Consider the following 17,804-nt stretch of genomic DNA (forward strand, 5'->3'; position numbering starts at 1 on the left):
CAACAATTAGTAAGCTTTTTTAATTACAAAAAAATAAAATATAAATGTTAGTTTAGTCTTATGTATTCTTAGGACTGACGGGATGCACAGAAACTAAGTTCATTCTAAATCCTTAAACATCCTTAAGTTCATTCCCATAATATTTATAATTTTTTATTTTGCAAAATAGGAATTTTTAAACTAATTCATTTTCTTGATTTTTCTTTCGTTCACATTCTGTTTCTCACGAGTTCATATATTAAATTTTTAAGTATATTGTATATTAAACTTGGATTAACTCTTAATCTAAGCACATGTTATATCAAATAAATAACATGCAGGTTGTTGATATAATTCAAAACTTATAAACTTCGACATGTAGACATGTCCAATACTTGTATCTAACTATCATGCGTTTACAGACTAGGTTTGAAAGCACAAATTGATTTTATGGTTTGTGCTAAGAACTTCACATAAACACATGCTTTTGTACGTATTTAGACATCTACAATTGAAAGCTTAGTTAATAACAATTCAGAAAGCAACTATCAACCATTTGAAAATAGACAAAATTATCAACCATTTGAAAATCGAACAGTATTGTGACTAATGTCATTCATTAAAAGAATATATCATAAGAAAAGACCAAAATAATTCCCAAATGCAATGGCTTGTACGAGCATCTTCATTTTTTTTCCTTTTTTTAAAATTTTTTTTTATTCTGGGGTAGTATAGCTTTGCGCCATACAAATGACATACAACATTTGAAGAAAAATTCACAAAAGACACCATACAAATAAACTAATATTCTAAAATTTCTCTATTTTCTTGGTTGGAAACGGTGGGGGGTCAAAAAAAAATGGAAAAACTGATTAGAAGAGGCTATCTAAAAATATAAGATGATAAGAACACTCAATGGATAGAAACAAATGACACTAAATTCTACAATTATGTATAGAGATCATCGGCCAAAGCACCGGAATACAGATGAAATGAGAGTTGACGAAAGGAACTTCAGTCCTGCTGATCCTCCCGGAAAATATGAAATCGCATAATATGCAAGCGCCAACACCTATTAATAGTGCAAAATATATACCCATTATTACTGATATTTGACTTGAGAGTGCATCGGACCTACTTTGGTTCGATGGAACCAATCACCATTCGATCTGCTTTAAGATACGTGCGCTTTGCTTTAAATTTTGTGTGCATCTGCTTCAATTTTCATGTGCACAGATCTCAAAGCAAATCGGACAGTCTTGGAGATCATTGGACCCAAAAGTAGGTCCCATGGGCATCGGACCTACTCTATTCTCTTCCTATATAACTCTACTCAACTGTATATGGAGCTGTTATTCTTTGCATATAATCTTCCTGTTGCATCCTTGCTGTTGTTTTATTTCCTTATTTTATATTTTCTAGAGTAGCTTTAGGGTGTTCAAATGACGAATCCAAACCGTTGAAACCGATCTACTTCACGAGTGATGTAATTACATGTAAAATTCATAAATTTTTGAAGTAATTTATTATATATTCAAGCGGTCAAAAATTGATGAAAATGAATGTAATAAATTTATTTATAAACCTTTTTTTGACCACTTGACTATAAACTAAATTAATTCGAAAAATTATAAATATTATATCTAAATGTATATCTAGTAGAGTAGATCGATTTCAACGGTTTAAATTCATCATTTGAAGTCAATCCGATAGGTTTGGATTTAAGCTCACTAAAAGACTCGGTGAGGTTAAGAACACCCCTATTAGTCCAAAATAACAAAATGACCTTCTCTATACCAGAAAGTGAGAGAAAGAGAGCAAATGTGAATAACCTGAAGTGCAGAGAAGAAAACAGAGAGGATATAACTATGGAGCACCATAGACACATAAATTGTTGCTACCATGCTGCCAGTGAATCCCAGAGTGAAAGGGAGCCTCTGCAAGAAAACCATAAACATGTACATGGAATTAATGCAAATTAGAGAAAATCTAAGAGAAAAAATGCAACGCACAAAGAGCAGCCAATGTGCAAAATTTCAAGAAAGTGTCTACACTATTCTAGATGAATGAAGTTACGAGGGAACCGAAATAAAACTTCAAAACAAAACATGCAACTTGTCAGGTCAAGTTACTGTACAGTGTTTTCATCATTTCAGGGTACCATATACTACTTGATATATGTCCAACAAGATACCAGAAAAATTTGTAGAGGAGGTATCACTATCATATACCTCTTTGGAGATCATGTGATAGAGTTGATTTCTGGGGCCTTTTAATGCGAAAAATGAGCCGATAATGCATCCACAACCAAGAGTGAAACAAATGGCGAATTTCTGAGGCACTAAAACCATTGCCGGTAGAAAGATCGTGAAGGCGATGAACACTAGAAAGATGCCACTGGTCAATAAGAGACCAAAGTACATCAACGACTTGCCAGATGGCACACTACTAGTGGCTGACTGGAAGCTGCCTGGGAGCTCCCTTACTCCTTTTGTAACCCTGCATTATTTAAAAAACAAATAGTAAAGTTTGGACCAAAACTAGATGTGTAATATTCTATTATTAAAATGATAAAACAAAAGCACTATATAAGAATATATATACTATTCGATTAAATTCAAAAGTATAATGCTTTAACTAATTAAAAACTGAATAACCAATCAGTCTCAAAATGTACACTTCATTAAGTGTTTCAGCATACGAAACCACTCCAAATGTCCTTAACCTTCTATATCTTTCATTCTCTTTCACGTGAACTTACAATAATATAATAATATCATACAAAAAGGACAGGAGATAACATAAAAACTAGCAAGCATAAAAATAAAATGGTGATATAAACACAATGAATGGTGATCTATTTACTGACATGCCACAGAAATAATGTAAATTTCAAGCACCACTGGCTTCTATAATCAGTTTTAACAAAACTCACGTCAAGAAATGGGTTGTATTCCAAGTTGAGAGTGAGGTTAGTGAGAATAGTGTGCTAACTCCGAATTCGGAATAGCCACTAACCCAACATTTCAATAGATTAGCGGAATAGTGGCTAACCCGAGCTAACCCAAGTGTTGAGAATAACTATTTTTTCACCCAATCATGGAATGGTCACTAACCCGAATTTGGAAAAGTCACTAATCCAACTAACCTTGCTATTCCTTGGCACCCAAACGCACCCTGAATGAATATATTAATCCTTCATCTTTCTACAAAAATATTAAGTAGTCTCCTCATAAAAGAAGGTCAAAAGTTTTGTAAATAACGGTATACGGTTGTCGGATGGAAATGGTACCGCCAACGACTATATTAATCGGGAATAATCGAAAATAATAGGCCGATTAATCGGGAAAATCTGTGACGGTTTGATCACCGCCAACGACTAATCGGCCAATTAATCAGCCTAAACGGACGTTTTTTACAACACTGGGTAAAACTGCATAGCACACTCTAATCAAACTATTCAGTAAATAATAATTTGGTTTTCGGATCCACCTCTTTAAATTAGCTTTTCAACAGAGAAGATAAGAAGAAATATTTGACTAATTTTGCACTACCATTTTTCTTATGTATTTAATTTCTATCAATCAAGTATAAGTCCCTGAATTCCTTTTCTATCTCATGAACTAGTTATAATTCTAACTATCTAACCTTAGAAGCTCAAATCAAATCCATTCCAGTTCAACCAATTCACTACAAGCCTGTAACTAGCTTAATTTTCACTTAATTTCACAAAAGTAATGGAAAGAAACAGCTAGTATAGGATTCAAGGATTCACTTACACACTAAAAGTGCCCGAGACCTTATCATTGGCTGTACGGACAGCGGATTCAATATCGAAATCAAACCCGAGATCCGCGTCTTCCTCGGCGGATCTGGTGGCGGCGTAGGAGTTCCACTCCGCCAGTACAGACTGAGAGCTCGACGACGAGGCTCCGCCACCGCTCGATGAGGGGCCGCCGGTGAACCACGACTGAGCTGTCTTGTGCATCTTGATCGAGAAAAGGAACGGAGGGGTGAAATGAGGTGAGCAGAGACAGGTTCGATTTTGTTCGAGAGGAGAATATAAATTGTTCACCTGAGGTAACAGAAAAGTTTAGTTTAGATCTAAACCGTTTGATCTTCTTTGGCACGAATATTAAAGGGGATGCTGGCATTCAACCTCGAGCTGGATTGGCTCGGATTCTGATCGGACGGTCACAATATAAACTCAAATATTCTGTTACCTGATTGTTCTCCAAAGAGGTTTCCCGGAGGAGAAAACTACGCCAAAGTAGAGTAAAATGTGACTCTCCTCCTGAAAAAAGAAGAGAAAAATGTTACTCTCACCTTGGACCGAGGCCGATTCTATTGACATAGCTTATTTGGCTTCATGCAGCGCGTCAGTCACATACTTTCCGTTTTAATTATGGCAAATGCTTCTGCATTAAGCCAAACTAACTCTGTTAATAAATTTACCCATTATCAGTTTCTGTGCAGTAAATGCAATTTTTATGTTGTACAATTATTCATAAGTGAGGAGAAATATACAGTGCCTTTTCTAATTAATTATTAATTACTTGGGTTGAATATTTATTTGTACAAAATACTGGTTGTCGAAAGTAATTTTTTTTATTGTAGTTCATCAAATATAACTAAGGAACAGTGTTATATGCAATTATTCATACTTTCATAGCATCTGTATTCATGAAATTAAACTGAAATTTAAATAGAAATAAAATAAGTGAAATTAATTTGAAGTTATTTTCAAAAACAATGCATTTTTGTAATAAGAATTAGAAGTTATTTTCAAAAACAATAGCAAATAAGAATTAATAATTTTGCCAACAAGAAATTTCACTAAATAAATCTTTTCTATTTATGAAATTACCATACATTCATCAAATTGCAAATGAAATTGCCACCTAAAATTAAAATCAGAATAAAATTAACAACGTAAATATATATATATATATATGCTCGTGAGTTAATCATTTAATTGTACAAAATATTGGTTGTGAAAAGTAAATTTATAACTAACGAGCTGTGTGTGTTATTTGCATTAATGTAGATGAGGCTTTCAACTAATAAATTTTCCTTTGGAAATGAAGGAATTAGTGGCGGTTTGATGATCAACATCAGATCAAATTCAATCAAATGCACGATCATAGCTGTTTGATCTGCATTAATATTCACACGGAAGATTTTAAGATTCATGCCGATTAAGTGTGCACGGATCTCGATGCACAATGACTAGTTAATAATCGCATTAAGGGCCATTTTATAAGTCAGTGTGCATCATTTCATCTTCTTTCGATTCTCGGATGATGAGGTTGAACCTGATTATCTCATCTTTCACTTCAATACATAGATGGCCGTTGTAGGGAAATGAAATCTGCTGAAATCCAAAGGATTTGGATTTCAGGGACTCTGGAATTTCAAATCCATCCATTTTAAGTTTTTTATACACGCATCTCAAAGCAAACATAATTTTATACAAAAATCACAAAATATATAGATGGTTGGATGTGGAATTCCAGGGACCCTGAAATCTCCGTGAATTCCAATAGATTTGTTTCCCGTTGTAGGATCCTCTGAAAATGTCCATCACTGTCCAAATCTCGAGGCATCCAAATTTCATGGGGATCAAAATCCACATCAACAACTTTGGGGTTTTCACAAAAAACGCTAGAATGAATCCCTTTCTATATATTTATTGAACTTTTAATTTATTCCAATCAAATCACTTTAATCAGAACCAAACTTATCCCAATCAATTGATTCAGACTCAAATCTCCACCTTTTAGTTAATGATATTAATTACGATGTTTTGTTTGAACTTTTTGTTCTATATTCATCTAGAAATGAAAAGTAATTTTTTTCCACGTTCAAGAAAAAAAAAAAACTATTTCATACTTTTGTGCGGGAGACAGGGTCTACACTATGAAAGGAGAGGTAGTACAATTGGTTAGGAAAAAGTCCTAGAGTTGTAAATAGACTGCAAGATTTCAACTATTGATTATGGACTGAAAATGAATGGGGTGAACTTATTGGACTTATTTAGTTAAGAGTAAGAAAATGATAGAATAATTGATAAATGATGTTTTTAATTAAAATGTATATATCTCTATTATATTATTAAGCACGTTGGGTGTCCAATCCGCCAACGGCTACGATTGAGAGATGAAACTTCAGATTTGATCTCAGCTCTCCAATTACATATTTTGTCTTCTTTTGATTAAATGCATCTGTTTTATGTATAGAACTCTAAATTTAGTTAAAAACATACCTACCACATATGTTGCCACATGATACGTTACAATTAAAATTGAATAAATTCTGAAATTTAGCGATATATTTATCCGTTTCCTTATTTTTTTGTTTTCATATTTCTCATCATCAATTGAGAAGACTCCACCTTCCATTTTCTTATTTATTGTTTCCTTACTTCTTCGTTTCTAGACGGATCACAATGAAAATTGTTATTTTTATTTCCTTATTTCTCTTTCTTTGTTTCTATACATATTGGTGTGGGCAATTTAGAATATATTTCCGATATAAAATATATCAATGTGTGTGTGTGTGTGTATGTTTGTTCTAAATTGGAAACAAAGAAGAGTATAAATTGGAATGTGTGTGTGAATATATATTTTTCTTATAATATATGTGTGTGTCCTATACATACACACGATAACACTTTTTATTTATGTTTTTTGATATCATATTATATGTTGATATTAAATTGTTGTATGATATTTGATATTAGATTCGAATCGAGCTATTATTTGATAACTTTGGTACTTAAAAATAAAAAATCATCACATCATCAAATTGTTATCAGAGATCACGATTAAAGTTAATTAAAAATACATAATCATATAAATTTTCTATTAATATGTGTTTTAATTTTTAGATAATTATTATTTTCATTGATATATTTGTTTCTTATAATATGTCCCCGTTGCAACGAACGGATATGATACTAGTTATTGTTAAAGTAGGCATAATTATGAGAAAGATTGATGAGACAGCATGATTAGGAAGAATAGACTGTTAGCGATCTCATCTGTTGTCCTACGATATCAGGTGCGAGGTTATTGGATTAGTTTGAGATTCATGACTAGGAATTAAATCGTAACTCGTTGTGCATTTTGAATGATTGATTGACTGCATTGTTAAACTAATGCATCATATGCATACCACAATATAACTGAACTAAATTGCAAATGTAAGTCTACTGATCTATCATTTTGGTACAATTTATCGATTGTCTGTTCTTGTTCTATTGATTGATTGAGACCACAATGACTAAATTAATTGAATATTGAATACTATAATCCTTGAACCTCCATATAGTGGAGAAAAATGATTAATATATAATTTAAAGTCTAGATCGCTACTAGACTTTGATCCGGGATCCTTGTGCGCATATGGCGAATGGCCTCAACTGAACCCAATACCGGTTGGGTAGAGAATATTGTAAATGACTGAATGATTATAAAACTGTGGTAAATGTCTGTTTACTGGTCACTACCTATATGGTGTGGCAATATTGATATTCTATTGAATTGTATTATTGTTGATCTGAATTATTGAAATTGAAATGTTTGGCTATGAACCAGAACTGTTATAACGGTATAAGCCTAACACTACAAATAATGGATACGAGTAAAGGCAGACGTGGGTTTATGGTGGGCGTCGACATAGACAAGCAGGGTGGTATCTGTTAGTGTTACCAAACTTAGCGGTTGTAAAGATTAGGTCCCAAATATTCATGTTATTAGTTATTTGATTTTTGGTTAATGTTATATATATATATTGAATTTCGATTGATTATTGTTGTTGAGCATTTGCATTCGTCATTATATAATTGAATTGATAATTTCTCGTGCGGTGATTTCATTATGAATATAGATTTCCTTCGAATCCAATAATCTGAGTAGCAATCAACACTGAGAAATAAATTATTATTCTCACTCGTTTTCCCTTGTGGGTTACAGGTTCATTATGCGAAGTCAGAGAAACGCTTCCAGGTTATAATTGACAGCAGGGCCACCTAAATATATGTGATTTGGGATTATTTTATCTGACAGGGTGCAGAGAGTATATCTCTAGCATCATCCACTATAAAATGTCAGATAATTATTGTAAATAAATTGGAATGTAGCAAAAAATAATGGATGCTAATGGCAATGCATAAAAAAATTCATGTCTTATGTTACGTATATTGTTATGATAAATAGACGCGATTAGATTAACACACCTCCGAATCGGAGGTGTGACACTAGTTCTACTCGTAACTTTGTATGTTTTATGCCTTCTTATATTTTTAACTTTTAAGTATTATAACACAAGTTTTCAATAGTAGATGTCTAAATATGTCTAAACGTAGGTGTTTATATAAAGTACTTGGAACAACTCATGAAAACAATTTGTGCGTTAACGCTTGGTAATTGTGATTTAAGACTTAAATAAATTTCAAGATATTTGATAAAGACTCAATTTATATAAGAATTTGATATAATTTGCAGTTACATGTATTAGCAAAATAGATATACATGATGATTAAATATTTAAAAATAAAGATATATTGTTATTTATTTAAAATAATTCGGATAAAAGAAAATCTTGTTGCACCACAAACAAATGAGAATACATCAATAATAATAATCAACTAACTTGACATTAACATTTGTCTTATCAGTTAACTAAATTTATTTAAAACAAACTAGTCATCTATTAATTAATTGCTTCTAATATTTGAAAATTTGAACGTTGTATGCAAACTCACAAGTCCAACATGTCTTTTGTAGATTAACAAATTATGTTCTTAACCAAAATAAATAATATATATGTTGATTTTTTCTAATATCTCATTTAAAAGTTCTAAAATTATATGCAAAATCACAATTGCAACTACTGAAGATATGTTTTGATCAAATTATATATTTGAACATAAATATAGATCTATTTGCAACTTTTTATTTTTTTATACATGAAAAAAAATATAGCTAGTATTTTCAAAAATTGAAGAGATATTTAAATATAGAACTGAATAATATAAGCATGATAAAATCATGCAAAACTTCTTTCGCTCTCTAGCTCTCTCTCTCTCAAACTCTCTTTCTCTCTCTCTCAAACTCTATTTCTCTCTCTTTTTTTTCGTCTCACTCATCTGAAACTTTTTGTGATTTAGATCAATTAAAATGAAAACTTGTAAAATGTCTCTAAATTTTTAATTTGAAGTTTCCTACATACTAAACCACACCAAATAATTTACTTTTAATAAGTTTGAGATTAAAAAGGTAAAACGGAGTTCAATTTTAACAATAATAAAGTGCTTCGAAAGCTTTCATGTAATTATTATTTATTATAATATATGAATTAATTTATTTAAAATATAAAGCGTTGATGTAATTAACATATATAAAGAAACATTTTAAATCTTTTCTCACATACAGAAACGAGCCAGGATATATAATAAGACGAGATAGAATTTGAGAAGTACAAAATATTTCCAGCTTTTATCATCATAATATTTTATACTAAATTAGTTTGAAACATTTTAAATCTTTTCTCACATACAGAAACGAGCCAGGATATATAATAAGACGAGATAGAATTTGAGAAGTACACAATATTTCCAGCTTTTATCATAATAATATTTTATACTAAATTAGTTTGAAATTTTATAAAATAGATAGATAGATAGATATATTACTCGTGATGTAGATCGATTTTAATGGTTTGAATTAGCCATTTGAAATTAATCTAATAAATTTTACAGTTAAGTTCATAAAAGAATTTGTAAGCTTAAGAACACATCCTAGTTCTACTCATATAACTTTGTATGTTTTATGCCTTTTTATCCTTTTAAGTATGGGTGGTGATTTTGTCCAAAGGGCTTTGAACAAAGTCTCATTCAAAGTCTTACCTGAACCGTCTGATCTGCATCAGAATTCGTACAAACATTTATATTCAAAAAACTATTTAAATTTATTAAGACTTTAATGTATTTGCACGAATCTCAATGCAAATCGGATGCTTAAACTTGACTTTGAATAAGACTTTGAACAAAGCCTTTGAACAAAATCCAATCTCTTTTAAGTATTATTATATAAGCTTTCAATAGTAGCTAGATGTCTAAATATGTCTAAACGTAGGTGTTTATATAAAGTACTTGGAACAAATCATAAAAGCAATTTGTGCTTTAACGCTTGATAATTGTGATTTAACACTTAAGTAAATTTCAAGATATTTGATAAAGACTTAATTTATATAAGAATTTGATATTATTTGCAGTTACATGTATTACCAAAATAGATATATATGATGGTTAAATATTTAAAAATAAATATGCAATTGTTATTTATTTTAAAAAAATAAGATAAAGAAAATCCTTAGTTGGACCACAAACAAATCAGAATATATCAATAATAATAATCAACTAACTTGACATTGGTATTTGCCATATCCGCTAACTAAATTTATTTAACCAAAACAGATATTATCAATTGATTTCTTCTAATATTTGAATATTCAAATTCTGTATGCAAACTCGAAAGTCCAACATTTGGTGCACATAAACCAATTTTATATTTAACCAAAATAAGTAATATATATGTTGATTTTTTCTGATATTTCATTTCAAAATTTAAAACTATATGCCAACTCACAATTGCAACTACTGAAGATATGTTTTGATCAAATTATATACTCGAACATAAATATATATCTATTTGGAAATTACTACTATTTGTCTACATATGAGAAAAAATATAGTTATTATTTTCAAATAATTTAAGAGATATTAAAATCTAGAATTGAATAATATTGGTGTGATAAAATCATGCAAAACTCCTTTCGCTCTCTCTCTCTCTCTCAAACACTTTCTTTTTTGTCTTACTTGCTCATATGAAACTTTTCGTGATATCAATTAAAATGAAAACTTGTAAATGCCTCTAAATTTTTAATTTGAAATGCCTGCATACTAAATCACACTAAAAAAAAAAATACTTTTAATAAGTTTGAGATTAAAAAAGTAAAAAGAAGTTCAATTTTAACAATAAAGTACTCGAAAGCTTTCATGTAATTATTATTTTTTCCAATAAATAAATTATAAAGTTTTGATGTAATTGACATATATAAAGAAACATTTTAAATCTTTTGTCACACAGAGAAATGAGCTAGGTATATAAAGTACACAATATTTCCAACTTTAAAAAACACCGTCACTGTATGTGTGCAAGTTAATAATATATTCAAAAAAAATTTGTGTCTGCATATTTTCACAAATAATAATAGAAAGGTGATTACTTGACAATTGTTTATTTCAACAATCTTTATATTATTATAAAATTATAAAATAAAGTTTAAAATCCAACATAATATGCATGTGTTAGCAAGCAAATAGGTATACTACGTATTCAAATTATCTTTAATGAATATTTTGTTGTCATTCATTTGAAATTACCAGGATAGACAGAGAAAATAATTTTTCTTATTAGGTCCCTGAAAAAACAGAGTATATCAAGTTATCAGCAATAACAATCAACGACTTTTTTCAACCATCTCAATTTTGTAAGCGTGATATGATTCTCCTGTTTAATTGCTGATTTACACTGTATTTAATTTCTAATTGTTGCCATAGTTTTAAAATTTTAATCAATTTATTGTGAGATGTATAATAATCACAAAACCTTACCATATGCTAATAATCATTAACTTTAATCAACTATACACTATCCATTTAATCCCAATGATTTATTTATATATGAACAAATTTTGTGCAAAATTAGTTTGAATCTTAATGCAATGCTAACTGATAGAGTCACGTGCCGAAGGCCCTATGAAACAGCTTCCGAACTGAACTAGAAGCTAGCCGAACAAGGCCCTCAAGGCCCCCAAGACGAGCCTCGCAGGTTGGGTCCGAAAAACCCGTGACAATGCCCGCTAAGGCCCTTCCTTGGCAAGCCGTCTCGATGCAACAAGGTTCAGCTCGAATCCGAAATCACTCCTATGGAGTGATCTTTGGGATACAAATTTGCTGCTATTCTTCTAAGAATAGCAACTTCGTGCTTTTCGTTTATGTGTCTATCTCTCTCTTCAAAAGAGGAGGAGAGAGAGAGTGGAGAGATAAAGAGAAGAGAGATAGAGAGGATAGCACGGACAACAGCAAATTTGAATAATAGCGGATTTCATTCCTGATCTTTATAACTGACTACTGTACAATCTGTCAGACTTCCAGATCAGCACTACACGACAGTGAAAGACTGATCTATAAAGAACCTAAATATAGGCCGAAGAGAGGGTTCACAATTTTACACAAAACAAGGTGTCTAGAAGTTAAAGTCCGAACACCTTAAACCCATCCCTTCTCCCATCTCGAGCCAGCCTCGAGACGACACAGCCAGTCACTCTGGAACTGGATGTATCACTAACTTCTACAAAAACTCACATATAAATGAAAAAATCATTAACAAAAATTAGAGTCATTCTAATTTAAATATATTACAATTCAGTGCATATACTTTTTTTTTTTTCCTGAATTACACGATAAGCATGTATGTGAGTTGTTGGGGTTTATAACAAGCTTGCTAGTCAATATTAATGACTCATATTTTAATCAGATTATAGTATAATCCAATTTATAAAAATTATATAAAATCTACCTGCTTAATCATATCCAATAAATGATGTTTTGTAGATAGAGATTGGTCAAGATGATTTTAGGTATTATTTGGTGTAATTTTTCAAAATCATTGTTGGTATAATTCAGAGAGCAAACAAGTTATAATTTGACCTAATCTGATTTTTTTTTCTTCTTCCCATTCACTTTCATTTAATAATAAAATGATACTTGGATTTACTTGGGAGATATGCGCTTGCAAAAACTTTGGTTCTAGTGAAATTATTAGCAACTATATTTTTTTTCATTAAAATAATATTTTTCTCTCATTTCTTATAAGATAGGTTGAGGTTCTTATTGAATCATAGTTACTTACTTGTTAATGTTAATTTTAGTATAATATTTTATACTTATTAATTCGATACAAAGTCAAAAATAATTTTTAATCAAATAAATTGTTTAAAAAATAATTTTTAATCAAGTAAAGTAATTTATCTATCTGTTAGGTGGCGTTTAGTTTGCGCTATAGCTCATTCCATAAAATATTAGAATTTCAAATAATGTAATACCAATAAATGTCATTCATGATAACATATTGTTACGATATTTGATTTTAAATAGCTATCGTTCAACATTCTAGAAAAAAAAAATATGATTACAGTGTTTGATTTAATGTACATTGCAATATTTATCGAAATTAAAAAATTTAACATTCGATTATAAATAAACTTAGGTTGCTTCAACACAATTTATATATAAAAAAAACTTAAGTGAAAGAAAGTTAATAAACTTTATAACATAAAACCACGAAGAAAAAAAAAATAAAAATACAAAAATTAGAAAAAAAATTAAAACTTGCATCGTTCTCTGAGAAAGAAGATGTGGAATGAAATGTGATTTCTGTGAATTGAAAATATAACGAAGTCATCTTTCATTTTTGTTGTGCCTATCAAGTATTGAATTGTAATTTTAAAATACTCACATATTATAATAATTACTTCTTTATTAATTTTATCAAATTCGGTAATTAAAAAGTAATATTTAAATAACAAAAAATCATCTTCCAAAAAAGCGAATCATACGCTCCTTTAAGATCTCATTAATTAGTTGAACTTTGAATTCTAAATATCAACAAACTTTTTTAATTAGTTGATTTTCTCTGATATCTAATTTGAATTTTAAAGAAATGTATTCAAATTTACAAATACAACTACGTGAGACATGTTCTGATCAACTTATTTACTTTAACATAAATATCGATTTATTTGCTGACAACTTTTTACTATTTTCTTGCGTGCAAACTTATAGCTAGTATTTTCACATAATTCAAGAGATACTTAAATCTAAAACTGATACTTAAATCTAAAACTGAACAATATAAGCATGATAAATCATGCAAAACTCCTTTCTCTCTCTCTCTCTCTCTCTCTCTCCCACCCATTCATTTAAATATTTTCGCAATGTCAATTAAAATAAAAACTTGTAAAATGCCTCTTAATCTTAAATTTTGAAGTGCTTAATACTAAATCACCCAAAAAAACATACTTTTAATAAGTTTGAGATAAAAAAAAAAGTAAAAAGAAGTTCAATTTTAACAATAATAGAGTGCTTCTAAGGCTTTCATATAATTATTATTCTATTACAAGAAACGGATTAATTTATTTGAATTAGAAAACTTTGATGTAATTAATGTATAAAGAGAAACGAAGGGATATAGAATAAGACAACCTAGAATTTGAATAGTACACAAAATTTTCCAACTTTTATCATCATAATATTAATTTTTTTTATCCCAAAAAGAAAAAAAGATAATCACTTTATCTGAGCAAGTTAAATGATACATTCACCAAGAAAAAATTAAAAAGAATTTGCATCCTTTGACGAATATTAATAAGAAGAGATTATTTGACAATTCTTTATTTTAAAACTTAGAATTTAAAATCCAACATTATAGGCATGTTTATGTTAGCATGAAGGAGGGCATTTGACAATTTTATATTTTGACAACCTTGACATCTTCAAAAATATAACTTAAATTCAAAATCCAACGTTATAAACATGATCTAAAATATCCACAAATCATGTCTATTAAACAAAAAAAATGTCAATAGATATTTGGTTCAGCGTACATGAAATCATGACTTGAATTCTAACAGTCTAAAATTAACAATTCTTGATGAATCATCAAACAATACTTAAATTGTATGACATAAATAGTTAGACTATTAATATGACCAATAATATGTTTATAAATTTACATCTCAGTTTTCAAAATTTATTTGATTTCTTTTGAAAATTTATCAACAAGACTGTCTAATTAACCATTGTCAAGTGATCCATCCTTTTTTGGTTATTCATACATAATACTACAAAAATATGGTGGTATTTTATTTAATTTTTTCCATGTATCTAATTTTTCTGTAATTTTAATAGTCAAAAATTAAAGTTGTTTCATGCATTATCAATAGGGGTGTAAACGGATCGGATTCGGAGCGGTTAATGTTGATACTAAATCCGTATTCATTTTTCATTAAGCGGATACGAATACGGATACGGATAGTAAACAAATATCAAAATTTAAAATCAAATATGCTTTAAATAGATACAAAACGGATAATTCACGGATACGAATTCGAATACGGATACGGAACAAATAATTATCGAATAATTGAGTCATATAAATAATTACTAGAATAATCTACTTATATAATATAATACAAGTATTATAACTAAAACTGATTAATTTTAGTAATACAAAAAAGGAACAAAAAAAATAAAAATAAAAAAAGACATGTCAGATGTTAGTAAAACACTTAGCTCATTCTCAAGAAAACACTTATCCCGTTTGTATGCATATATTAGTCTCACAAAGGATATAAAACTATAATTGCAGGTGTTATATACTTAGAAATAACATTCAGCATCACATCTACGCTATGCGGGAGTTCTTCAATGCAGCCACGTGATCCCACCACAAAAGTTGGTTCACTTTACCCACGCGAAAACCAAAACACAAAAGTTCTTCGATGCAGCCACGTCATTCCACCACAAAACACTTAATTTTTATTCAAAAATTTTCAAGCTCTGACAGCTGAGTATGGCTAATATAACATCAGTGTCATTTCAGTCTATATAACACCAACTCCAAAACCTATCAAATCGAGTTTAAATGGTGAATTCAAACCGTTCAAACCGATCTACTTCATTAGTTGTGCGTTTACATGTAAAATTTATAAGTTTTTTAGTTTATTTGATATCAAGTCAAGCGGTTAAATGTTTGAGTTTTTAAGTTAATTTTAATACATTCATTTTTCAATTTTTTTGCTGCTTGATTTGATACTAAAATAACTTGAAAATATAAAAAGTTTGCATGTAAACGCATTGTTGGGTTTCGGGATAACCAAAACCCGTTTAGGCTTAAGCTGCGGAAAGAACGTAAAATAAAAATTTTACCTCGGTTAGTGACTTCGTAAGAGTATATATCATCTTAATTATGGAGTTTCACAATTCCAGTCATGAACTCGAAATGATCCATAATACAATAATACTCAAGGCAACAAAATGATATATAAATAAACATTCAATTCATGAACAAAGCTTTATGAAAAATTATCGTATTATTGACTTCTAGATTATTATACTAACACGCATCACTCATAAAGTAAATTGGTTTGAACGGTTTGGATTCACCATTTGAACTCAATTTGATAGGTTTTGGAGTTAGTGTTATATAGACTGAAATGATACTGATGTTATATTAGCCATACTCCTGACAACTTGTTGATCTTCTTCTCTTTTTCTGATTTTTATAATATATGTATAATATATACATGACGAGGGTTCAAATGCCTCTATTTTTTGTGCCTCCATCATGCCTCTATTTTTTAAAACTTTAATAATTCAAAATTTAAAACTTAAAAGTCAAAATAAAACCATTGGATATGATCTACATCATTTTATCTATGCACGTGTAAAAAATTATGACATTTCAATTTTATTTTGGTTGTCATCAAGAGCTTGTAAAAAACGTACTAATTTGGATGATTTCTAGACGTTGATTTTTGAACTCATAGATTCACATAAAAACAAAATTGAAATGTGATAATTTTTTATTAGCACATAGAGAAAATAAGATAGATCACATCTAACGATTTTATTTTGACTTTTAAGTTCTAAATTTTGAGTTATTAAAGTTTTAAAAAATGGAGGCATTTGAACCCTCCTCTATATACATATATACATATACATATACATATATACATATATACATTGTCACACCCCGAGGCCCACGAGGCGTGACAGATGCTCCTGCCGTAGGCATACGGTTGCCCGTATACCTACTAGGCAATTACGATATGATAGAAAGTAAAACATAACGCACAAACAAAACCAATAAATAACATAAACAGATCACAAATCCCAGCTGGTCAGGTTACAGTATACAAAACCCGTATCTCGATGGATACGCATCACAAAATGACATAGAGAATATATATATATAACCAAAACATAACTATATACATAATCTCTAATGTCACAATACCAGACAAGCTAGGCAGCGGTGAAACCAGGGCCTACCGACCTCGTGCCTCTCCCGGATCAGCCGAACCAGCACCTGAAAAATTTACCCAAAAGAGGGGATGAGAAATAAATTCTCAGTGCGATAAATTGCCACAAATCGTTCCTGGACTTGCAATCACAGATTATATTCAAAAATAAAACACAAATAAAGCTCCTATCAGTTTATAACCATATATAAACAAGAATGCATAAATTCAACAACATATATCCAAATGAAATCACAATTCAGAATTGTCAAGATGAAATTCAATCACACAATATTTGGTTTAACTCGGTTTCAGAATATCTGGTAGTAACTACAAATGTTCCACCAATCTGGACCCCAATTCGTTCCCTCTCATCTGTAGGGTTACAGACACCTACAGACGGCTGCGCCAGGTAAAACCTTTTCTCATGACACTCATCTGTAGTTACAGGCCTAACCGTTTAATTAAAAGTCTGGTTTCAATTCACATCCAGAAAATCCATATAAAGCAAATTGACCATCCAAATGCATTACCCCCTGGGTAATGCCTCTGATGCACAAGTCACATATAACCACAATCATAATACAAAGTCACTTACCCCTCGTCCCAACCGGTACTGGGAACTGCCGAGGGCCAGATGATCTAAAGCTTTAGAACACTGGGCATCAAAGTCT

General features: G+C 30.2%; 1 protein-coding gene across 1 annotated transcript in view; it reads right to left on the bottom strand.

The window, feature by feature from the left end:
• Positions 1 to 754: 754 nt before the first annotated feature.
• Positions 755 to 17,804, bottom strand: part of LOC144549417 (protein transport protein sft2-like) — a 67,096-nt gene continuing 50,046 nt past the window's right edge. The window contains exons 2-5 of the mRNA XM_078298144.1: positions 3,759 to 3,969; positions 2,211 to 2,478; positions 1,812 to 1,916; positions 755 to 1,051 (exon numbers count right to left, since the gene is read on the bottom strand). Coding sequence (XP_078154270.1) covers positions 941 to 1,051; positions 1,812 to 1,916; positions 2,211 to 2,478; positions 3,759 to 3,967 — 693 coding nt within the window. The 5' untranslated portion in view covers positions 3,968 to 3,969 and the 3' untranslated portion in view covers positions 755 to 940. The remainder of the gene's footprint in view (positions 1,052 to 1,811; positions 1,917 to 2,210; positions 2,479 to 3,758; positions 3,970 to 17,804) is intronic.

This window comes from Carex rostrata, chromosome 35 (genome assembly GCF_964058835.1).
Source record: "Carex rostrata chromosome 35, lpCarRost1.2, whole genome shotgun sequence".
NCBI classification, from domain to species: domain Eukaryota; kingdom Viridiplantae; phylum Streptophyta; class Magnoliopsida; order Poales; family Cyperaceae; genus Carex; species Carex rostrata.